Below are 26,320 nucleotides of genomic sequence, written 5' to 3' on the forward strand. Positions count from 1 at the left end.
TTGTACTATTTTGGGCCAGTTTGGACCTTTTTGATAATACAAAAAAAAAATCAGTAGATACCCATTACCATTTACCACCAAATGAAAGCCCAATTTGTCCTGAAAAAAACGTGGTATAATCCACCTGGATGTACAAAGTAGTTGTGATGATATGGACGGTTTTACTATCACATGTCAACGTTGCAAAATTCTGCTTAGACATTAAGATTTGTTTTACCCTTAGGCATGAAGGGGTTAAGGGGGCGTGCGGGGGGGGGGGGGGCATCCTATACCTACATACTTCAGCTAATAGGTGTCCCTCATTCCCATCTCAAAAGGTTGAGAGGTATGCCTCAGGTCCTAATCTGACAGGTGTGTGGGTACAAGTGTGTGGCCCTAAACACAGACAGTGTACATTCGGGGCCCCTCACCCACACCTGCACACCTGTCTAACTAACACCTGTGACTGTTGGTGAATAGCAGGTGTCCCCATAGAGGCAGGCAGCTGCAGCCACATAAACAAACCACTCATTTACACAGACAGACCACCTTAGGAGTTCTTAGAGCTTATTCACACATGAGGTTTGGGGGTGGTAAAACCTCACAGTTGAGCTGCACATTTACCCACACCCAACCACTACTCCCTTTAGCTGCAGAGGCATCTACTGGGGATGGTCACATGACACGAATGTGATGCTTTGCTTCGTGGCCTTGGCAGTAATTATACTCCTTGTTGAATGCGACCCATTCAAGTGAATAGCGCTGCTTTGCAAGTGCCCCACAACTGCATGCATTGCATATGGTTGCAGCGCGCTAGTGCAATACAATGCCTCCTCTCTGCCTGTCAAATACTCTCTGAGGAGCAAAGGGGGATGGTAAGGGGTAGTTGGGGGAACACCAGGCACACAATGGAAGGCTACAGGAAAGGGTAGTTGGAAGGATATCAGGCACACAGTGGAAGGATAAAGGGAATGGGTAATTGGGAGGATAGCAGGCACAAAGTGGCAGGTTTAGGGAACAGTAGTTGGTAAGATAACAGGCACACAATGGCAGGGTACAGAGGGGTGTAGTTGGCAGGATAGCAGGCACACAGTAGAGGGTTACAAGGAGGTGGTAGTTGGTAGTGTAGCACTACCCCCTTAGGAGTTGCTGAAGATTTGGGTCCCCCTATAGTCCTGCACAGCCAGGCAACACGCATTTCCTTCTAGCCTTGCACTCCAGAGACAGTAAACAGACTTTGAACTTGGGTTTTTTTTTTGCATGAGGGATACATGGGATGCCCAAGGAACTGTTGAGCTGATGGTAACTTCCTAGAACTATGTACAAGTGCTCAGAAGGGTTTGTTTCTTCTTGGAGAGCTATCCATCCTTTCCTGGTATGCCACCTCAGACTCTAAACAAAAAAACCCACAAAAGGATATAGAACCTCAAAGGCTAATAAGCAGCATAAATGTATTATGGGAGTAACAATAAAACAGATCATATATATGCAAAACAATGCACATACCCCATCCATCTCCTCCCCCCACCATCGACCAACCCCCCCCCCCCCCCCCCCAACAATGTCCCTCCTTCCCCTCCCCTCCCCGGGCAACTCTACAGACCCCCTTCCTCCCCGATGCCAGGTCAACATGGGCTAACCCTCCACCCCTTACAAAATCCCTAAAGTCCCCCTGTCCCGTGCAGATGGACACACTCCCCGATAAGACCCTTCTGTGGTAGTGCTGATGACAGTAGAGGAGAGCAGCTAAAGAAAGGGCAACCTGGGTTCCTCCAACAAAGTGTGACTCAGTTCATATCTGTAGTAGGTATGCCGCTGTGCTCTAAATCCTCCTATATCCTCGTAGCCATCACTGGAGCCTGTCTATGTCAAACCTTAAATCTGCGTGCACTCGTGAAATGGCAACAATTTTTTTTACTTAACTTTATTTAAAAAGAGCTCCCTATGTCAGCAGATATGTCTGCTCTCCTTCCTCCCCTATACCACATCCTGCCGGCACACATTGAGCCAGTCCCGGGCCCACAGATGGGCAAGCAAAGCCTGGGACATATAGCTGGGGGGGGGGGGGGGAGGGAGGGTGACACTGTGGGCTGTGTGGAAGCAATCGGGTGGCAGCGCTTCCACCTGACAGGTGAGCCCTGCTGCTTGCCCGCATCATGGCTAAAGACAAAAAAATCTTACCTGCCCGGCGCCCAGAACTACATGTTCCGGGGGTCAGGCGATAGGAATTGCACATCCCTGCTATTCCCCGCTGGGGTTCTTGCAGCTGATTGCAGACAGGGCTCATTTGCAAGTGTGAATGCTCCTGTAAGTAAATAGCTGCCATTGACCAGTGATCTTCTCCTCCCTGTGAGAATACATTGGAAGCGCCATCTTGGTACACCAGAGTGCTCTCAGTACACCCTAGAGAGGTGACACAAACTGTGAATTGTCTTCCCTGCTAAATGTGAGTTTGTACTTTGGCGTTTTTCTTCCACATTAAACCTGTTATACAGTTTTGCACTATGGAGGATCTTTGTGTTTTTGTTGTATGATCCCAAAACATCACGAGTTTACAAGGGTGTATACCAAGTTACTGAAGGTGGACTAAAGGCTATTGAGATTTGTGGAGCTTCTTGTACCCTGGAGAGGAGCATGCAGGATCCTGAGTGATCCATAAGGCGTTGTGGCCCCTTCGGGTCGCAGGGGGAAGGTGAGCGGGCACACCTGCTGTTTAGGATTATTTCTCACCACCTGCAACAACACAGGAGCATGTTTTTGAAGAATTGTGGATGCTATCTCACATGTGAAATCACTGGTTGCTGTGGACATTTGCGATTTTATCACCTATATATGGTGACTTATATCCCTGTACAGGGAATCACTGTGTGCCACTTATTAATATTTTGAATTATCACTTGAATATTTTGTTTTGATTCATTGCACTAATCACCTACCACCTGAATACATCTGTTTATAATTGTGTATTACTATCATATATTGTGTCTAAAAGGTATTAGTTTATTCATAGCGCTACATCATTATCATACCAATTTATCTATCTGTCCACTTAAGGGGAGGATTGGATGTTAGCAGCTGTTCCTGATTCATAGTAGGCATAGCAGTGCAGGAGGATATACAAAATATTTTAAATAGCTGCCATTGACCAGTGATCTCCTCCTCCCTGTGAGCATACATTGGAAGCTGAGTCAGAGCAGATTTTATTGGCCTTCTTCAGTATTAGAACAATATTAGGATGATAATATGTTCATCTTTGTGACTAAATATTGTTTTTAAACATCACTTTCTGCTGTGTGTTATTGTGTTCCTTTCCAGACAATACAATTCCCCACCTGAAAGAAGAGGATCCAGACCCAACCTGGGAGGAAATGTTAGAAATGTTCAGGCGTAACAAATTGGAGTATCTGCACAGTTTCAAAAAACATGGTAAGTGATTTTCTCTGGGAGGCGAAAAAAAAACAAACACAATTGGCCCTTTCATGGCCCTTTCATGGCAGACACAGATTCTTGGGGGCTAAAAGTTCACTACATGAAGTGTGTTAAACAAGATGACTTCTATTGACTCGCCTATTTGTTTATAAAATGCAAAATAAAATACAATCTCACCCCCAGGGCTGCAGCTGGACCTTGTACAGCCTGTCTGACTGGATCCCCCCAAAAATATCAAAACAAATATTTTCACTAAAAATACACTAAAATCATTATTAGCGGACACAAATACAATATAACTAATACAAAAATCCTGCTGAATCTAAAGGATAACATTGTATTGAGGTAATAAATAAAGCTCAGTGTAAATGAGGTGTTGGGGATAATTCACATAGGTGCTGTGGCCTGTACAGTATGGGTCAGTAGTTTATGGGGCAGGGGCTGTGTGCAGGCAGCCTATGTTACACAATGGGGACACAGCACATGTATGAACACAGCCACAGCTCCTAATCTGACAGGCGTGTGGGTGCAGGTATACAGCCTTGAACAGTGTGCATTTGGTGACGCTCACCCACCCCTGTATACCTATTAAACGTAGGACCTGTGGCTGTGTGCATGCCCATAGAGTAACAGGCATCTTCAGCTGCATAGACAAACCACTCATTCACACAGCCAGAGTACCTGTGTGAATGAGCACTTAGGGCTTGTTCACAAGTGAGGTTGTGGGGTGGAAAAACCTCACAATTGAGCTGCACTTTTACTGCTCCACAACCACTACACCTTTAGCTGCAGAGGCATTCACTGGGGATGTACACATGACATGATTGCTTTGCTTCATGGCTGTGGCAAATATTATACCCCCGGTCAAACACGACCCATTCAAGTGATTGGTGCTGCTTTGCAAGCATCTCACAACGACTTGTTCAGTTTTATGTGCACTAGTGTGACATGAAGGGGTTAAAGTTCAAATACTTACTGAAGAGCGAAGATTACAGGTAAGGGGTAGGTGGTAGGATAACAGGCACACAGTGGCAGGTTACAGGGAAGGGTAGTTGGTAGGGTAGCAGGCACACAATGCTGTGGTAAAGGAAAGGGTAGTTGGTAGGGTAGCAGGCACACAGTGGCAGGTTACAGGGAAGGGTAGTTGGTAGGGTAGCAGGCACACAGTGGCAGGTTACAGGGAAGGGTAGTTGGTAGGGTAGCAGGCACACAGTGGCAGGTTACAGGGAAGGGTTGTTGGTAGGGTAGCAGGCACACAGTGGCAGGTTACAGGAAGGGTAGTTGGTAGGGTAGCAGGCATACAGTGGCAGAGTACAGGAAGGGGGTAGCTGGTAGAATAACAGGTCCGGGCAGAGGGCAGTGAACTGGCATGCAAGGTGTACAGGATCACAAGGCTCAATGATTCAGGAGGGGGAGGGATGGTGGCACTAGGTAAAATCTGTCTCAGCCATCCCTGCCCCAGTTCACTCACCTCTGAAATCAGGTAGGATACGAAGAACGGTTGCTTAGGGTATGTAGCTGCCCCTCTGGCTCCAAGAACTGATCCCCTGTGGCTCCCTGGACCATCTGAAAGCTGATGGGGGGAGAAGAGGAGAAGCTGATTGTGCTGCAGGGGGAGCCACAGTGGGATTGGTTTTAGCAGTAAGGCAGTACAGCCAGCCCTCCTGCTCATCAAGCGCCCGGACCACCCTGTTGAACTGATGGTCCTGGGCCCAATACAGCTGGGCCAGCTGTACCCCTTATTACCAACCCTGCCATTACCACAATTAGTCATTATGATGCAGCTTTCCTTTTATTGTAACAAATGAGATATAACATCACTGCTTACTTTGCATCTCTCTCCAAAACATCTGAGTCAGAAAAGGAAGTTAGAACCCTTTTACAATAATCAGTTTTTGAATCACTTTTGATGCCTTCACATTGACTTATAATGCAAAGTGCTTTTGAAATACCGCACCAAAGATGCAGCATGCAGGCCTATTCAAAGGGCAGTGCGCCTCTTGTTTAAGAGATCTACAGGATTTAAAGGGATACATTTTTCTTTTGCTTTTTAAACCCCAAAAGTGCTTCAAAAACTGATCAGAGTGAAAGGGCCCTTAATGCATCTGCCAGGTACTAAGATCACAGGAAAAACACAGGGAACAGATAGTTTTATTACGTCCAGAAGCTGTCAGGATCTCTGGGTCCAGCTCTGATTGAGGTCTGAATAAGGGAGTCTCTCCACACAAGGCCACCAACCCAATATATGTTGTATTGTCCTTGGGGCAAATCACTTCCTTCACCCTCCTCCTTCTCATAACCGAATGGGCTCACAGGAAGTGCACTGAACGATGTGGAAGACTGGTGGCATGTAATGGGCAAAGGAAAAGTAGTGCTGGAGACAGCTCCTGATTGAAGGTGAGTATGGCCACACAATCTAGGATTTTTATCCTTCTAAAATGATAGACAACACATTTTTAAAAAAAATTAAGAAATTAGAGTCCTACTTTGTTCATGTTCTTCAGTTTTGTTTGTTACTTTCTTACTGCTCACACCTGCATGCACAGTGAAATGGTTAGTGTTGTCTTATATTAACTAGTGGCCGACCGCAGATAGCCAAATGACGGCTGCACTGTGGCCGGCCAATTCTGGGAGGGTGTCATATGACATCCTCCAAGAACGCGCTCTCCTTCATGCCCCCGAGGGCGCGCACCCGGCAATCTCTGTGATTGCTGTGTCCTATGGACACAGCTGATCATGTGATCTGGTAAAAATCCAATCACAGCGGCCTTTTACCACATGATCAGCCGTGTCCAATGACACGCTGATCACCGGGAAATGCAATTGTCGGTTCTCGGCTGCACTTTCCTCACGCTGTCAAAGCGTGGGGAAAGTACTGTTGAGAACCAGCAGTTGTCAGAGCAGGGATCGGCACCGATCATTAGGGCACTGATGATCAGTGCCCTGATGATCAGTGACCAGCAGTGCCACCCACCAGTGCCGCCCTCTTGTGCCCAGCAGTGCCACCCACCTGTGCCCAGCAGTGCCACCAGTCAGTGCCCAGCAGTGCCGCCAGTCAGTGCCACCCAGCAATGCCGCCAGAAGGTGCCGACTATCAGTGCCCACTATCAGTGCCAGCTCATCAGTGATGTCTATCCGTGCTACCTATCTGTGCCCATCAGTGCTGCCTATCCGTGCAGCCTCATCAACGCACATCAGTGAAGGAGAAAAATTACCTGTTTGCAAAATTTTATAATGGAAACAAAGAAACTTTTTTTTTTTCAAATGTTTTGCTCTTTTGTTGTTTATAAGGCAAAAAGTAAAATACCCAGCGGCGAGTAGATACCACCAAAAAAAACTAGACAATTCTGGTATTGAGTGGCAAATGCCAGTCAAGCTCTATGGTGCCAGGCAGTGAGCACAGGACCCACTAGAGGACATCGGGCCCTCAGGCCACCCTCATGGTATGTTTCTGATTGTTTGGTCAGAGACATTCACACCAGTGGTCTGCTGGAGATCATTTTTTAGGGTTCTGGCAGTGCTCATCCTGTTCCTCCTTGCACAAAGAAGCAGATACCGGTCCTGCTGATGGGTTAAGGACTTTATACAACCTTGTCCAGCTCTCCTAGAGTGCCCGTATTGATGTGCTGTCCTGGAGGAGTTGGGCTGCCTGTGCAACCTCTGTAAGGTCCATGTATCGCCTTATGCTTCCAGTAGTGACACTGACCTTAGCCAAATGCAAAACTAGTGAAAAACAGAAAAGAGGAGTAGGGAAAAAAAGTCAGTGGCCTCCACCTCTAAAACCATTCCTGTTTTGGGGGTCATTAATACCAAAGCAGCTGAAACTGATTTACAACCCCCTCTGCTACTTAACTGACCAGATCAATATCCCAGGAGTGTCACTGACTTGATGCTATACTCTGATTAAAAAGTGTTCCTTTAATTTTTTTGAGCAGTGTATATTGTTTTAAACATTACTTAGTGCTGTATGTTATTGTGTTCCTTTCCAGGTGGATACGTTATCATCCCGGCGGAAGGGAATTCAGCCCCAACCATGAATAAGAGTTTGACAAAATTCAGTTTTGGAAAATTCTTGTCTGAGCTAAAAGATTTCGGTCTCATAAGTCATTTTGTCTGGGATACAAACACAATTGGCCTTTCCATGGTGAACGAAGTCCTGTGGGCTGAAAGTGCACAACATGAAGCGTACCACAGTATGTGTGATGACTTCTATCGACTCCGCTATATATTTATAAAATGCAAATTAAAATACCTTTTCACCTCCCAGGGCTGCTGTTAGAAATCACGGGGCATCTCCTCAAAAATATCAAACTCATAATTTTACTAAAAATATACTAAAATGATTATTAGTAAACACAACATAACTTATGAAATTCCTGCTAAATCTAAAATATAAAACTGTATTGAAGTAAAAACAAAAGCTCTGTGTGTAACTGAGATCTTGGGGTTCATTCACATGGGCGCTGTAGCCTGTCCAGTGTGAATCAATTGTTTTTGTGGCTAGAGCTGTGTGCAGGCAGCCTATGTTATGTTATGGGTACGGACACAACCTCAGGCATAGCTCCCAACTGTAATATGTCTCTTTATTAAAGTATATATGTAGGAACACTCACATAGATAAGGTAATTGTAAGCATAAAAACCGTGGTTAACAGTAAGGTGGTATCCAGGGTGAAGAGCCGTCATCTATTTGCGGTATGGAGAGCTGCTTGAAAAAGGAGCGCACTTCCGCCTTCCACGGCCAGCGCATGCTCCGAAACGCGTCACAGTGCACCTTGGGTACCTGACGTCATCACGGCCACGCCGCCGCTACGTTCCACCTGGCTCTGAGGGAGGACGTGCACGCCAACCGGCCTCACCGCTGTTCCCCTCCAGCCACCACGCTTCTCCAGTAGCAAGCTGACCTCTCCATACTGCAAATAGATGACGGCTCTTCACCCTGGATACCACCTTACTGTTAACCACGGTTTTCATGCTTACAATTACCTTATCTATGAGAGTTTTCCTACATATATACTTTAATATGTGGTGGTTTATGTAAGGATTTCTTCTACTTATAAAGGGCGTGTCCCTTTCCCTTAGATGAAATCTTATAGTGCCTCCAGCCGTTAAAATACGGCAAATATTTAGTAAACCAATAATTTGGACACCTTGATAATTTGATCACCACTTATTATTTTACCTTGAATTCTTTTAGCCAGTATGATTTCGTACCATACACACAAAATTTGCCTTATAATAGATAAATATAAAAATTTATTTATGTACAAAAATTATATATATATTAACACAAAACGCAAAAGACTGGTGATAAATGAATATTGATACACATAATCAAAGATATACCCTACCAATGTAATACACAATAATAAGGTATCAAACTAATGAAATCAATATCACAATTTCTAAATGATCTGATTATTAAATAAATTTATTAATAATTAATAATTTCGAGTATCTCAAAGGTTATATTCTCACAAACCGTGGCCATAGGATTGAAAGAAGATATTCTCTGATAAAATATACTCTAATTATTAATATTTAATAAATTATGAAATATGAAAAAAAATTATAATATGGCACCAAACAATTTTAACAGTAAAACAGGATCTCTCTACATATATATAACTACCCAATATAGTTGTGATACACTAAGGTAATTCTATGACTCTACACAACAGAGAAAATAGACAATGCAAAATTAAATTAACAGTCTCACCACACCCGGAATTCAGACTATGAAACTCTCCCGTGGATTTAGCTGGCAATGGAACGCCTTCAGAATGATGACCACAGGGGAAAGTGAGATAGAGTTCAATAGTGTGGGAGAATGTAGGAAGTTAGAAGTACAGAGATTTAGAAATTTAGTAAAGTTTTGGAAGTTTGAAAGGATGGGAGAGGGGTTATTCAGCAGAGAGGTCTCTTCAGATGTCTTCAGAATTTCTTCTAATGAGGTCTTTCTTCAGTCAGGGTTTTCTTTTGATCAGGTTTTTCTTTCTTAAAGGTACAAGGGCTTTTATACCAACTAATCCATTGTTCTAAGATACCTTCCCACCAGGCTTCTTGATTGGCTAGTTGAGAAATGTGTGTACATAAGCTATTTCTCACCTGCCCGCCAGATGGCAGTCTTGTACCATAGAACAATTTGAGTATTTGAGATGACTCATACCTCGGGTGGAATTTAAGGTAATTTCAGGAATTAAATATACGTCTTTTTCCAGATATATAAGTGATCATACCTATAATATTCTAAATAGGGACCATGGAATATATATGTATATTCAGTTATTCCTTCTTGAAATACCATCTTGTCTGTTTCCTGATAAGACATACAGCTGAGGCTAACTTACAATATATCTTACTTTTCATCATCTCAATACTCAAGTTAGTGATATACTGTATAATTCCCATTGCTGAATATTTGGTGGTGCGTGAAACCTATTCTTTATAACATCTCATTTATAATATGTTTTTGGTATACCTCTGTGGATGGATATATTCAATTCTTAGCCTTAAATGTCCTGAATTTAACTTATGTTTCAGAACCACATTTTCTATGGGTAGGGAAAAACTCTCTGTTTGCCTGGCTCTTGTATTGGAGTCACAGTAAACAACTATTAATACTTTCACCCTTGGTGGACAATAGCATATTGTGATAGTTTGAGAGGTCTGTTGGTTTATCACACTCTGCAAGGTTTGGGTAAGCTCTCAGACAATCAGTTTGGTTCCTCTATTGTCATGTCCAGACCTTGTATATGTTTACCTGCTATCGAAGTCTGAATAATGGTGTTTGACCACCTGTAGAACTTCAAATAGTATATTGTCTCTAGGAGGAAAAAAAAAATCCCTTCACCCATCGTTTACATTTCTCTAGCTAGATGGTCATTCGACTTTCCAACCAAGACAAATTAACCCTTAACGCCCGGCTATGCTGACTTGCTGTTATATCGGATTATGCCTTGATAAAATCATGTTTTTGATATGGAAATTCAAAAGCCCACAACAAATAAACAGAAATATTGCACTTAGAGGTGCTTCTCTCCTTCTCTCACCTACAGAGTCTGCTACAGTCTATTTGGAAGCCTTGCCCTCAGTGCTACACGGATCCCCACGCTCTTCATATAACAGCCATAACCACCACAATTACCCCATACTAAGAGTACCCAGGACTTCCAGCAGTGTTTGTGCTGATACACCCCCCTCATTTTTTCTTAATAGCTCCCAACTGTCCTTGATTTCAAGGGACTGTTCCTGATTTCGATTGTAGCACTACCCCCATGAGCATTGCTTAAGTAATAGGTTTGGGATCCCTGGCAATCTGAACCCCCTGATGGAGTCCACCCTCTGCTGACACCAATGTACTCTGCTAACCCAGATAATTCAATAAACACAGTTAACCCTTTGATTGCCTTTTAATGTGAACCCCTTCCTCCCCAGTGCCATTTTTTTTTTTTGCACTGAACACTGTATTGGTGTCACTGGGGATGTCAGTGACCCCAAGTCAGTTCCCCCCCAGTGTCAGAATGTCTGTGCTGTGTTCTGCATGAGTTCCACCTATACATCCAGAACCTTCCTAGATTGCTTGGATACAGAGGAAGCCAGAGGCAGAACTTGCAGCACTTGAACACGCTGAGCAGGCATTACTAAACAATTGCAGCTCTCTCTTAAGCAGAAAGCCTAAGTAAATTCCCCTAACAGTTCTCCTATCAAGCAGGGGAACCAACTGTACTCTTCGTATCCTAGCACCTATCTAGGAGGGTGCTACATACTATTTAAATGTCATTTTTCTTGTAGTTGGGCTTTAGTTATAAAGATTTTGAACTGTAGACTGTAGATGTGATGTGTACATAGATGTGCAAAGGTTCTACAAAAGTGTGAATTTTCTTGAAACCTTCTGTAATTCCCAGGTTTCCATACCAACTCTCTGGAAAAACTACCTGACACCGTCAATAAAGACAAGAGAAAAGAGCTCCTCTCTGAAATAGATGGAATGGAAGAGGATATTATGATATATGAGCCGTGTAAGTGTTTTCTTTAAATATATATGTTTACAGCTGCACAATCTGCACAAATGATACATCTGTTAGGACATATAAGTTTGTGGGGGACATTCACATGAATTCAAAATACTTGTAATGACACCGTTCTGGTAGTAGTTTCCTTAAGAACTACCTGCGCCTAGCTCAGACAAGCATTTGCACCAGTGATTGCAACTTTATCCACACGTGCTCCAAATTCTCCCAGCTCCAACTACCACCATATATACTGCGAGCAGGCAGCACACCCAGGCCTCGTTCTGCTGGGTAACTTGATTGACAGCTGTACTTGGAAGTGAAGCGGAAGCCGTGGCCCTGCTGTTAATAGAAATTGCATTGTTTCCTTTGTTAATGTAAGTGCATTTTTAACCACTAGGGGACATATTCTGCTACAAGGCGGCCCCTGTGTGCAGGATCACGTATATAAACGTGATCCTACATTTTGGGGTAGGGGGTGCACGCGACCATCCTACTCATGGCACCGATCGGGGCCGCGGATGTCAATCACTGGGTCCTGGTCAGTGATTATCTGCCGGAGTCCGACAATTGCCAGCAAACACTGACGGGGAAGAAGGCTGCATTGTTTTCAATGGAGTTCTCCTCCCTGTCAGTTTTCAGCACACTATTTCGGATTGCTAGGCACAGCCTTCCAGATCAGTGTGTAACAGTGAAGTACACCCCCGCCCCCTAGTAAAACACTCCCCTCACACAGTTAACCCTTTGATTTCCTTCAAATGTTAACCCCTTCCTCCCCAGTGCCATTAGTACAGTGTCAGTGTGTTTTTTTTTTTGCACTGATCACTGTATTGGTGTCACTAGGGATGTCAGTGACCCCAAGTCAGTTTCCCCCCAGTGTCAGAATGTCCACCGCAGTCCTGCCATAAGTTGCTGATTGCCACCATAAGTCGCTGATCACCGCTATTATGTTTAAAAAAAAATTAAAAATCCACAATCTATACTGCCATTTGTGCGCGCTATAACTTTCATGTAAATCAATTACCGTATTTTCCGGCGTATAAGACAAATTTTTACTCCTTGAAAATCTTCTCAAAAGTCGGGGGTCATCTTATACGCCGGTATACGGCATGCTGACACTTTTTAGGGGGGCGGCGCGGACACTAAGTACAGGGGTGGGCAGGGGCTGCTGTCTCTTACCTGGCTCCGGTCCTGCGATGATCCGGTCCAGGAAGCGCGGCTGCTCCTTCATTCGGTTCAGCCACTGGATGTTCGCGCGGTTGCTCGGCTCCGCCTCCTCACCGGTGATTGGCCGCCAGAACTGTAGCTCAGGAAAGGCACACAGGCGCAATGTTGGGGCACTATTCCTCCCACTGCCACCAATGTTGGGACACTATTCCTCCCACTGACACCAGTGTTGGGACACTATTCCTCCCACTGACACCAATGTTGGGACACTATTCCTCCCACTGACACCAATGATGGGGCACGATTTTTCCCACTGACACCAAAGATGGGGCACTATTCCCCCCACTGATACTAATGATGGGGCACGATTCCTCCCACTGACACCAATGATGGGGCACAATTCCACCCACTGACACCAATGATGGGGTGCTATTCCTCCCACTGACACCAATGATGGGGTGCTATTCCTCCCACTGACACCACTGATGGGGCACGATTCGTCGCTCTGACACCAATGATGGGGCACTATTCCTCCCACTAATACCAATGATGGGGCACTATTCCTCCCACTAATACCAATGATGGGACACTATTCCTCCCACTGACACCAATGATAGGGCACGATTCTTCCCACTGGTATGCATTGGAAGAGGGGTAGTCTTATACGGCGAGTATAGCCCAAACACTACATTTTAACAGGAAAAGTAGGGGGTCGTCTTATACGCCCAGTCGTCTTATACGCCGGAAAATACGGTAATTTACACGTGTTGGGATTTTTCTTAGCAAAGACATGTCGCAGAATACATTTTGGACTAAATTTATGATGAAATTTGATTTTTAAATTTTATTACTGGACATGTTTTATAGCAAAAAGTCCAAAATATTGTTTTTTTTCTCAAAAATTGTCGGTCTTCTTTTATAGGGCAAAAAAAAAAAACGCACAAGGGATCAAATACCACTGAAAGAAAGCTCAATTTGTGTGAAAAAAAGGACGTCAATTTAATTTTGGTGCAGCATTGCATGACTGCGCAATTGTCAGTTAAAGTAACACAGCACTGTAACACAAACCGATTCTGTAACCACTTCCTGACCACCCTATAGCAGAAATACTACTACAGGGTGGCACGGGTGTGCAAAATCACATATATATAATAAATACGTGATTCGTGTACCCGTGGTTTTCATGCCCCTCCCAGATGGCGTCAGATTGCACGTCAGTACACCAATAATCATATTTAACCCCTTGATTGCCAGGAACACGCTCATACACAATAAACCTCCATTGCTAGTTTAGTGTCTGAACGGATCAATATCTTTGATTAGATCAGCACTATACCAGCATTCACATTAGTATAGTGTCCCCAAAAACACAGCGTTAGCGGGATCAGCCCCGGCACCTGCCAGCACCCTGTTTTCTCCCCCAACAAGTGCAGTGTCAGTAGGTCACTGTCACTTGATACATTGCGCACAAAACCGCAGTGTTGGCAGAATCAGGCCTGATCTCTGTTAGCACTTTCCGGTAAATTTTGATGACTCTCATAGGCAGCAGAGTGCCAGTACTAGTGCCATGCTACCTTTTGGTGAACTGGCGAGCACTAGAGGCCTAGTACATCGTGGTCTTTCACATACCTCTTAGATTGTAAGCTCCCAGGATCAGGCCCTCCCAACCCTCTTGTATTGAACTGTATTGTTGCTGTGTTGTCTCCCGTTATATTGTAAAGCACTGAGCAAACTGTTGGCACTATATACATCCTGTATAATAATAATACCAGCACTGCAGTATGACTTGGTGACGTGGCGAGTCCCATAAGTGCAGTACAAGCTGGTGCGGAGGCGAGCACAAGTATTGTCCCACAACCACCAAGAATTCGCACACAGGCCCATAGAGCCCCTAGTATCCTTCCGGATGTGCTTGCAAATCCCAATTGGTAGCCCACAAATTCTGCAGCACCCGTACTTCCCCCATTCACTGACCAACCTGGAATTCAGGTGGAAACAGCAAATTTAACTACTCCCCTTGATTTTTGGAGCTGTTTTTCACAGAAGATCTGTATGCATTGATTGTGGATCAAAAGAATTTATATGCACAACAATTTATCGCCGCCAACCCAGATTCAAATCTTGCCAGACCATTCGCATGGAAACCCATTACGGTTTCAAAATTTACATTTTTTGGGGGTCTAACCCTCAACATGGGCATTACTAAAAAAAATGAATCGCGGTTGTATTAGTCCACAGACCCGAATCATCATATGCCCGTGTTCTCTGCAGCCATGGCCAGACATAGATATGAGAGTATAATGTGTTTTATGCATTTCAAAGACAATACACTCTGTCGTCCTCGGGGTGACCCTGAATTTGACCAGCTCCACAAAATTCAGCCCCTCGCAAATCACCTTAAACAAAAATTTGCAGATGTCTATACTCCCCAGCAAACAAATCTGCGTTGATGAGTCCCTCATTAATTTTTCTGGCTGCCTTGCATTCAAACAATTTCTCCCCAGCAAGCATGCCAGATATGGGGTCAAGATGTAGAAGACCTGTGAGAGGGCAACAGGCTATACATATAAGATTTGGATTTACGAGGGAAAAGATAGTCACGTGGAGCCCCCTGGATGCCCAGACTACATGGGGAGAAGTGGCAAGATAGTTTGGGACTCGGTGTCATCCTTTTTTATTATGGGGTACCACTTATATGTGGACAATTTTTATTCAAGCGTGCCACTATTTAGACATTTGTACAATCTTAGAACTGGCACATGTGGCACCCTGTGACCTAATGTGTGTCCACCATTAGAAGTGGGTGTATGCAGGGCGGTATATTCTAATGGTGGGCATACCACACACTAGTAGAGATTTCTTTTCATTTTTTCATTCAGTCTACAGGCTGCATCCAAAAAAAAAAAAACATAGCATCCCAACAAGGATCAGCAATTTACTAGTACATCCCTGGATTTTTAATGGTTATACGTACTGGTACATCCCTGGTTATACCAGGATGATGCCTACAGCTGCAGGCATCATCCTGGCATCGTATTTTTCAGCCAGCGATCGGCTTTCATGTAAAAGCAATCCTAGTGGCTAATTAGCTGCAGGATTGCTTTTACAAGCAGTGGGAGATGATAGACCCCCTCCCCCGCTGCCTTCCACGGTTTTCTTGGGCAGTCCCGTGCCAGCGGGGGAACCTGAGAATGCAGCCAGTGTTTCTGCCAGCTGATCATAGAGCTGATTGGGAACCAAAATGGAGCCAACCATCTCTACAGTATAAGAAATCGGAAGCCTCAAGCATTTCATCACTTCAGTTTCCCAGGATATAAACAGCACCATTTGTAAATTGGGAAAGCATCTGATCACACCGATCTTGGTTTGACTAGATAATGTAAGGGCAGAGGAGATATCCAGAATCTGATAGACCCCAGATTTCTCAAAAAAGAATATATGACAATGCCCATTGAAGTTATAGGGGATATTTGCATTCCCTGTGATAGCATTAAACGTGCTAAAAAAAATGAAAGGAACAGTGCAAAAATTATTTAAAAAATCAAAATAACTTAAAAAAAAAAAAAACCTCTCAACCCCCCCTCCCCCATGTACGCACACCTGTGTGTGCGAGCATTGACCCTGTGCCGGTATGTAAACAGTGGTTCCACCATGCATATGAGGTATCGCCATGAACGTCAGATCAAGGGCAGTAATTCTAACACTAGACCGCCTCTGTAAATCTAAAATGGTAGCTTGTAAAGGCTTTTAAAACGTTGCCTATGGATATTAAAAATGTATGCAGTTTGTCACCGTTGCACGGGGCATGTGCAGCTTTAAATCATGTCATGTTTGGTATCTATCTTACTTGGCATACCATCTTTTATATGTTACCAAATAATTGGCCAATATGTTGTGTTTTTGTGTATTAAAAGTAAGAAAAGTGTTTTTTTTTTTTTATTTGCTTTTCAAAAATCACTGCGTGAGTATTATATGACATAAAAAATTGTAGCACCCACCATTTTATTCACTAGGGTGTCTGCTTTAAAAAATATATAATGTTTGGGGTTTTAAATTAATTTCCTAGCAAAAAATACAGATTTTTTTCATGTGACCAAAAAGTGTCAGAAAAGGTTTGATCTTCAGGTGGTTAGAAGAGTGAATGATGTGTGGCATAAACTTCTTATGCTGGGCATAAAATGCCCCCACCCCCCAAAGCGACCCTTTTGGAAAGTAGACACCCCAAACTATTTGCTGAGAGGCATGTTGAATCAATTATTTTTTTACCACAAGTTTTAGAGAAATTACAAAAAAAACATTTTTTTTTACACAAAATTGTCACTTAAATGATTTACTGCTCCCACATGTCATGGGTGTATGTGCAATTACTCCCCAAAATACATTCTGCTACTTCTCCCAAGTATGGGGGTACCACATGTGAGAGATGTTTTGGCAGTCTAGCCAAGTACAAGACCCCAAAATCCAATAAGCACCTTCAGGCTTTTAAATGGGCTTTATTTCCTCATTACACTTCCTGACTACCTATCAGCTTATTTTTCATATATTGTCTGTTGCCACAAGTTTTTGGAAAATGAAGAAAAAAAACAAAAATATATTTTTTCTTTTCTTTTTTTATATTTCAAAACCTTGTGAGAAAAAATGAGATCTGCAAAATACTCACCATGCCTCTTTTTAAATTCCTTGGAGTGTCTACTTTCCAAAAGTAGACCATTTGGGGGGGTTTGGTGCTATCCTGACATTTTAGGACCTCCGAAACTGTGATAGGTAGTGAGAAAGAGAAATGAGGAAGTTACGCACTTTCCGTGTTTCAAAGTGGTCATTGGATTTCAGACTCCTGTATGCGGCTAGGTTCCCAAAATGTCTCACACATGTGGTATCCCCATACTCGGTAGAAGTAGCAGAATTTATATTGGGGTGTAATTCCACATATACCCATGGCTTGTGCGAGAAATAAATAATTTCAATGACATTAAAAAAAGAAAAAAAATGTTTTTCATTTTCAAGAAACTTGTGTAAAAAAATAAATCTTCCATGGACTCAATATACCTCTCAGCAGATAGCTTAGGGTGTCTACATTCCGAACCTTTCTTTACATTTGCTTTTCTGCACACAAAAATGTATAATTTTGTCTCACTGAGCCTATCTTAAAGAACATCATTAAAGCCAGCAACTGTTGAGATAATGAACACCTTGGTCAGGCCTATGTCATGTACAATATATACCATATTTTTCGCTTCATAAGACGCACCTAGATTTTAGAGGAGGAAAACAAGAAAAAAAATATTCTGAACCAATGGACTGCAGACATAATACAGGAGATGACTATAGACTGCAGACACCGTACAGGAGATGACCAGAGAGTGCAGACACCGTACAGGAGATGACCAGAGACTGCGGACGTAGTACAGGAGATGACCAGAGACTACGGACGTAGTACAGGAGATGACCAGAGACTACGGACATAGTACAGGAGATGACCAGAGACTGCAGACACAGTACAGGAGATAACCAGAGACTACGGACATAGTACAGGAGATGACCAGAGACTGCGGACACAGTACAGGGGATGGCCAGAGACTGCGGACACAGTACAGGGGATGACCAGAGACTGCGGACACAGTACAGGAGATGACCAGGGACTGCGGACACAGTACAGGGGATGACCAGGGACTGCGGACACAGTACAGGAGATGACCAGGGACTACGGACATAGTACAGGAGATGACCAGAGACTGCGGACATACTACAGAAAGAGCAGAAGCAGAGAGAGCAGTATGTGTTGAGATGACCTGTCTTTTCTGGTTGTATTCACTATGGATCCCATCATGACCATAATGCGGCACTTTCTACCATTTTTTCCTTCACGCAAAACCTGGAACTGACTGCGCTGGTGTACCGGGCTCATTTGAATACATGGAAAAAGCATTGCATGCATTTCTGATGATGAAAAAAGGCTCTGGACAGCATTTGGTTATGGAACAGTTAAAAACGCTTCTAAACACAAACGCTTATATATGCAGTTAGCTGCGTTTACAAGTGTTTGACGTTTGAAACGTTGATAAAATCTACTCCTGAATGCAAGTTTGGTGCGTTCAAAAAAATGTCTGTAAACTCAACTGCCTGTAAATGACATAGTGTACATGGACACATAGGAAAACATTAGGGAGGGTTCAGGGGCTGCTGGAAAAAACGCAGAAAAGCTCCCGAACGTGAGTTTATCAGCTGCAGTGTACATGAACCCTTCTTCTTAGGCAAAGCACAAGCGGATAATGACAAGTAGCCTGCTGAGTAAATCAATCACTTGCTTGTTATGTCAATGGGCACTTGTCACACTAATTGTGTAGCGCGGTATCCTGAGATTGGGATGGATGGTATCTGTGGTGTAAATGTTCTCCAGCAACACCGCCAGCACTTGTGGACAGTGTTCACTATTATGGATGAGGGTGTAGCTGTAGTGGCAGCCAAGCAATGTTCACTATGGCAGTGAGGTACATTGGGTTTCTCTCACCCGATTTACTTTGGATTAGCAGGGTGCGGCGGTCCATCTCACCCGCAGAACAGGAACAGTCCTCAGCCCGTCCGGTTCAGGCCTGAAGCTGTGCTTTCTCTCTTTCCTGCTGTCAGGGTGTTCGGCTTGCAGCGCAGTAGGCCAGACCATCAGCAACCTTCTCCACCCTTTCTCTCTCTACTGGCTCCACGGCCTAATTTGTCTCCTAACGATCGGGACCCGGGACTCCCAATTCTGGGTCACATGATCGCTGTGATAGCCTCCGATTGGCTATCACAGTGATCAGTCACTGTACAGCCCGGCCCCCTTGTTTTTTTTTTCTTTCTATGAATGGAGGACAGAGATACATTGTATCTCTCTAACTCCTGGCATAGAGGGCAAGAAAAATGTTTGTAACAAAAAAAAAAAAGATAAATACGTAGGTGTCAGTTTGTTTTAGGTAAAAAAAAAACAACGACAAATGTGCACTATTGTTTCTGGGCTATACTACAGGTACAAACTACAAATAACATACACATATATGGTATCGCTGCGATTGTCAAGAGCTGGGGAATTTATTTTGGTTGTTCTTTGGTGGTAGGGGGGGGGGCATCCTATAGCTACATACTTTACTAATAGGTGTCCCTGGTTCCCATCTCAAAAGGTTGAAAGGTATGCCTCAGGTCCTAATCTGACAGGTGTGTGGGTACAGGTGTGTGGCCCTAAACAGACAGTGTACATTCGGGCCCCTCACCCACACCTGTCTAACTAATACCTGTGACTGTTGGTGAATAGCAGGTGACCCATTCAAGTGAATAGCGCTGCTTTGCAAGTGCCCCACAACTGCATGCATTGCATATGGTTGCAGCGCGCTAGTGCAATACAATGCCTCCTCTCTGCCTGTCAAATACTCTCTGAGGAGCAAAGGGGGATGGTAAGGGGTAGTTGGGAGAACACCAGGCACACAATGGAAGGCTACAGGAAAGGGTAGTTGGAAGGATATCAGGCACACAGTGGAAGGATAAAGGGAATGGGTAATTGGGAGGATAGCAGGCACAAAGTGGCAGGTTTAGGGAACAGTAGTTGGTAAGATAACAGGCACACAATGGCAGGGTACAGAGGGGTGTAGTTGGCAGGATAGCAGGCACACCGTAGAGGGTTACAAGGAGGTGGTAGTTGGTAGTGTAGCGCTGCCCCCTTAGAAGTTGCTGAAGATTTGGGTCCCCCTATAGTCCTGCACAGCCAGGCAACACGCATTTCCTTCTAGCCTTGCACTCCAGAGACAGTAAACAGACCTTGAACTTGGGGTTTTTTTATGCATTTTAATATGGGATTTAAACTTGGATGGGGATGAGGGATACCTGAACTGTTGAGCTGAGGGTAACTTCCTAGAACTATGTACAAGTGCTCAGAAGGGATTTTTTCTTCTTGGAGAGCTATCCAGCCTTTCCTGGTATGCCACCTCAGACTCTAAACAAAAAAACCCACAAAAGCATATAGCACCTCAAAGGCTAATAAGCAGCAGAAATGTATTATGGATGTAACAATAAAACAGATCATATATTCAAAACAATGCACATACCCCATCCATCCCCTCCCCCCAGCCCCCTACCATCAACCAAACCCCCCAACAATGTCCCACACAGTCCCACCCTCCCCTCCCCCTCCCAGGGCAACCCTACAGGTCCCTCCTCCCCAAAGCCAGGTCAACATGGGCTAACCCTCCACCCCTTTCAAAATCCTCCAAGACAGTGTGACTCAGTTCATATCTGTAGTAGGTATGCCGCTGTGCTCTAAATCCTCCTATATCCTCGTAGCCATCACTGGAGCCTGTCTATGTCAAACCTTAAATCTGCGTGCACTCGTGAAATGGCAACAATTTTTTTACTTAACTTTTTTTAAAAAAAGCTCCCTATGTGATGATTTTTTGGTGACAGGTTCTCTTTATTTGAAATGTCTCCCCTGTATTCCACTGAATGTAAGGCATTGCACATTACATTCTTTCTGGGCGTCAATGACCAGGAATGTGTCAAACAGGGACCCAGAAGGGACATCACATCACTTCCGGGTCAGGAGAAGGGGAGGGGAGCAGTTATGTCTGCTCTCCTTCCTCCCCTATACCACATCCTGCCGGCACACATTGAGCCAGTCCTGGGCCCGCAGATGGGCAAGCAAAGCCTGGGACATATAGCTGGCGGGGGGGGGGGGTGACACTGTGGGCTGTGTGGAAGCAATTGGGTGGCAGCGCTTCCACCTGACAGGTGAGCCCTGCTGCTTGCCTGCAGCACGGCTAAAGACAAAACACCCTACCTGCCCGGCGCCCAGAACTACATGTCTCGGGGGTCAGGCGATAGGAACAGCACATCCCTGCTATTCCCCGCTGGGGTTCTTGCAGCTGATTGCAGACAGGGGTCATTTACAAGTGTGAATGCTCCTGTAAGTAAATAGCTGCCATTGACCAGTGATCTCCTCCTCCCTGTGAGAATGCATTGGAAGCTGAGTCAGAGCAGATTTTATTGGCCTTCTTCAGTATTAGAACAATATTAGGATGATAATATGTTCATCTTTGTGACTAAATATTGTTTTTAAACATCACTTGCTGCTGTGTGTTATTGTGTTCCTTTCCAGGCAATGAAATTCCCCACCTGAAAGAAGAGGATCCAGACCCAACCAGGAAGGGAAAGTTAGGAATGTTAAGCTTTGAAGTATTTCCCTGGTATCACAGCCATGTGATGTGTTGTAAGTGATTTTGTCTGGGAGGTGAAAAAAACCAAACACAATTGGCCCTTTCATGGCCCTTTCATGGCAGACACAGATTCTTGGGGGCTAAAAGTTCACTACATGAAGTGTGTTAAACAAGATGACTTCTATTGACTTGCCTATTTGTTTATAAAATGCAAAATAAAATACAATCTCATCCCCCAGGGCTGCAGCTGGACCTTGTACAGCCTGTCTGACTGGATCCCCCCAAAAATATCAAAACAAATATTTTCACTAAAAATACACTAAAATCATTATTAGCGGACACAAATACAATATAACTAATACAAAAATCCTGCTGAATCTAAAGGATAACATAGTATTGAGGTAATAAATAAAGCTCAGTGTAAATGAGGTGTTGGGGATAATTCACATAGGTGCTGTGGCCTGTACAGTATGGGTCAGTAGTTTATGGGGCAGGGGCTGTGTGCAGGCAGCCTATGTTACACAATGGGGACACAGCACATGTATGAACACAGCCACAGCTCCTAATCTGACAGGCGTGTGGGTGCAGGTATACAGCCTTGAACAGTGTGCATTTGGTGACGCTCACCCACCCCTGTATACCTATTAAACGTAGGACCTGTGGCTGTGTGCATGCCCATAGAGTAACAGGCATCTTCAGCTGCATAGACAAACCACTCATTCACACAGCCAGAGTACCTGTGTGAATGAGCACTTAGGGCTTGTTCACAAGTGAGGTTGTAGGGTGGAAAAACCTCACAATTGAGCTGCAGTTTTACTGCTCCCCAACCACTACACCTTTAGCTGCAGAGGCATTCAGTGGGGATGTACACATGTCATGACTGCTTTGCTTCTTGGCTGTGGCAAGGATTATACCCCCGGTCTACACGACCCATTCAAGTGATTGGTGCTGCTTTGCAAGCATCTCACAACGACATGCATTGTTCAGTTTTAACTGCACTAGTGTGACATGAAGGGGTTAAAGTTCACTGCCTATCAAATGCTTACTGAAGAGCGAAGAGTACAGGTAAGGGGTAGGTGGTAGGATAACAGGCACACAGTTGCAGGGTACAAAGAGGGGGTAGTTGGCAGGACAGCAGGCACACAGTGGCAGGTTACAGAAAGGGTAGTTGGTAGGGTAGCAGGCACACAGTGGCAGGTTACAAGAAGGGTAGTTGGTAGGATAGCAGGCACACAGTGGCAGGTTACAGGGAAGGGTAGTTGGTAGGGTAGCAGGCACACAGTGGCAGGTTAGAGGGAAGGGTAGTTGGTAGGGTAGCAGGCACACAGTGGCAGGTTACAGGGAAGGGTAGTTGGCAGGACAGCAGGCACACAGTGGCAGGTTACAGGGAAGGGTAGTTGGTAGGGTAGCAGGCACACAGTGGCAGGTTACAGGGAAGGGTAGTTGGTAGGGTAGCAGGTACACAGTGGCAGGTTACAGGAAGGGTAGTTGGTAGGGTAGCAGGCACACAGTGGCAGGTTACAGGGAAGGGTTGTTGGTTGGATAGCAGGCACACAATGGGGCGGTAAAGGAAAGGGTAGTTGGTAGGGTAGCAGGCATACAGTGGCAGAGTACAGGAAGGGGGTAGCTGGTAGAATAACAGGTCCGGGCAGAGGGCAGTGAACTGGCATGCAAGGTGTACAGGCTCACAAGGCTCAATGATTCAGGAGGGGGAGGGATGGTGGCACTAGGTAAAATCTGTCTCAGCCATCCCTGCCCCAGTTCACTCACCTCTGAAATCAGGTAGGATACGAAGGACAGTTGCTTAGGGTATGTAGATGCCCCTCTGGCTCCAAGAACTGATCCCCTGTGGCTCCCTGGACCAGCTGAAAGCTGATGGGGGGGAGAAGAGGAGAAGCTGATTGTGCTGCAGGGGGAGCCACAGTGGGATTGGTTTTAGCAGTAAGGCAGTACAGCCAGCCCTCCTGCTCATCAAGTACCCGGACCACCCTGTTGAACTGATGGTCCTGGGCCCAATACAGCTGGGCCAGCTGTACCCCTTATTAGCAACCCTGCCATTACCACAATTAGTCATTATCATGCAGCTTTCCTTTTATTGTAACAAATGATATATAACATCACTGCTTACTTTGCATCTCTCTCCAAAACATCTGAGTCAGAAAAGGAAGTTAGAACCCTTTTACAATAATCAGTTTTTGAATCACTTTTGATGCCTTCACATTGACTTATAATGCAAAGTGCTTTTGAAATACCGCACCAAAGATGCAGCATGCAGGCCTATTCAAAGGGCAGTGCGCCTCTTGTTTTAAGAGATCTATAGGATTTAAAGGGATACATTTTTCTTTCTCTTTTTAAACCCCAAAAGTGCTTCAAAAACTGATCAGAGAGAAAGGGCCCTTAATGCATCTGCCAGGTACTAAGATCACAGGAAAAACACAGGGAACAGATAGTTTTATTAGGTCCAGAAGCTGTCAGGATCTCTGGGTCCAGCTCTGATTGAGGTCTGAATAAGGGAGTCTCTCCACACAAGGCCACCACCCCAATATATGTTGTATTGTCCTTGGGGCAAATCACTTCCTTCGCCCTCCTCCTTCTCATAACCGAATGGGCTCACAGGAAGTGCACTGAACGATGTGGAAGACTGGTGGCATGTAGTGGGCAAAGGAAAAGTAGTGCTGGAGACAGCTCCTGATTGAAGGTGAGTATGGCCACACAATCTAGGATTTTTATCCTTCAAAAATGATAGACTACAAATTTTTTAAAAATTAAGGAATTAGAATCCTACTTTGTTCATGTTCTTGAGTTTTGTTTGTTACTTTCTTACTGCTCACACCTGCATGCACAGTGAAATGGTTAGTGTTGTCTTATATTAATGTGGAGGATTTATTTATAAATGTATTTTCCCTCAGCAACTAGTCCAACAGTTCTTTTCCAGAGAGATGCATTTATTCGGATAAAGATATTTGCAACAGGTGACAGAAATCCAAATGAATACTTGTACAACGAACAAACAACAGCCCTCAGAGTCCCATTTAAGATACTTCATATCAAACATGGAGATACTACACTGTCCAGCATGCCTTTTGGGCTTGGACAGCTGCAGTCTAATCAAAGTTGTCCAGATATTTCCTAAACTACATTCTTTTACTATTAATTAGATAAACAAGTTGCCCTTTGAAGAATGCTATTTACCATACTTAATACCCCTTTTCATGTTATTAGATAGTAGATGCTGGCCAAGTCCTCTCAGGTCTGACTGAGCAATCTGCATTTTATCACCCTTGCAAGTTTGCAAATTACCTCCTTTGAAATGTAACATGTTGGCCCCCAAGTGCCAAGGTGATGTTGCATAAACTTAACATAGCAAACAGTCCTTGGCTATCCTTTTGTTGTGTAAAATACATCTAGCCCAGTCATATTCTGGCCTGGTCAATAACGTGAGAATACACACATATATACATATATATTTACAATATCCTACAATTAGGGATTCACGGGACCCCTAAAATCCAGTTGTACATGGAGAAAGCAACCAATAATCTGCCCATGTAATGAACAGGCAGTTGATATGTAACCCTTCTCCCTTTACCATGTTAGCAACCTCTTCTAGACAATAGAGGTACTGACATCAATTGACAGCCCATGGATGCCTAAGGCTGGCCATACATTATTAAATTTTTTTGTACAATTTTCCAAAACCATATAATATGAGGTCAAACCTAAACACTTTCAGTTTGTATGCAATTAGACAGGCCCTTGCACTACATAGCTGAAGACGAATCTAAAGGAAATTGAACAAGAAAATTGTATAATATATGGCCAGCTTAAGCACAATATTGAACAAGAGACATTCACACCAGTGGCCTGCTGGAGATAATTTTTTAGGGCTCTGGCAGTGCTCATCTTGTTCCTCCTTGCACAAAGAAGCAGATACCGGTCCTGCTGATGGGTTAAGGACCTTCTACAACCCTGTCCAGCTCTCCTAGAGTGCCTGACTCCTGGAATTTCCTCCAAGCTCTTGAGACTCTGCTGGGTGACACAGCAAACCTTCTGGCAATGGCATGTATTGATGTGCCATCCTGGAGAAGGACTGCCTGTGCAACCTCTGTAGGGTCCAGGTATCACCTCATGCTACCAGTAGTGACACTGACCATAGCCATATACAAAACTAGTGAGAAAACAGTCAGAAAAGATGAGTAGGGTAAAAATGTCAGTGGCTTTCAACTGTAAAACCATTCCTGTTTTGGGGGTCGTCTCATTGTTGCACATCTAGTGCACCTGTTGTTAATTTCATTAATACCAAAGCAGCTGAAACTGACTTACAACCCCCTCTGCTACTTAACTGACCAGATCAATATCCCAGGAGTGTCACTGACTTGATGCTATACTCTGAATAAAAAGTGTTCCTTTAATTTTTTGAGCAGTGTGTATTGTTTTAAACATTACTTAGTGTTGTATGTTATTGTGTTCCTTTCCCGGTGGATACGTTATCATCCTGGAAGGGAATCCAGCCCCAACCGTGAATAAGAGTTTGACAAAATTCAGTTTTGAAAAATTCTTG

General features: G+C 44.2%; 1 protein-coding gene across 1 annotated transcript in view; it reads left to right on the forward strand.

Moving 5' to 3' along the window:
• The window catches only part of LOC149452040 (uncharacterized), a 77,680-nt gene extending 55,860 nt beyond the window's left edge, over positions 1–21,820 (forward strand). The window contains exons 5-8 of the mRNA XM_089689850.1: positions 3,295–3,405; positions 7,398–7,601; positions 11,315–11,428; positions 21,702–21,820. Of these exons, the coding sequence (XP_089545976.1) occupies positions 3,295–3,405; positions 7,398–7,601; positions 11,315–11,428; positions 21,702–21,820 (548 nt within the window). The remainder of the gene's footprint in view (positions 1–3,294; positions 3,406–7,397; positions 7,602–11,314; positions 11,429–21,701) is intronic.
• The last annotated feature ends 4,500 nt before the right edge of the window (positions 21,821–26,320 follow it).

Source organism: Staurois parvus, unplaced genomic scaffold (genome assembly GCF_062004578.1).
Source record: "Staurois parvus isolate SC_StPar_1 unplaced genomic scaffold, SC_StPar_1.0 ptg000500l, whole genome shotgun sequence".
NCBI classification, from domain to species: Eukaryota; Metazoa; Chordata; class Amphibia; order Anura; family Ranidae; genus Staurois; species Staurois parvus.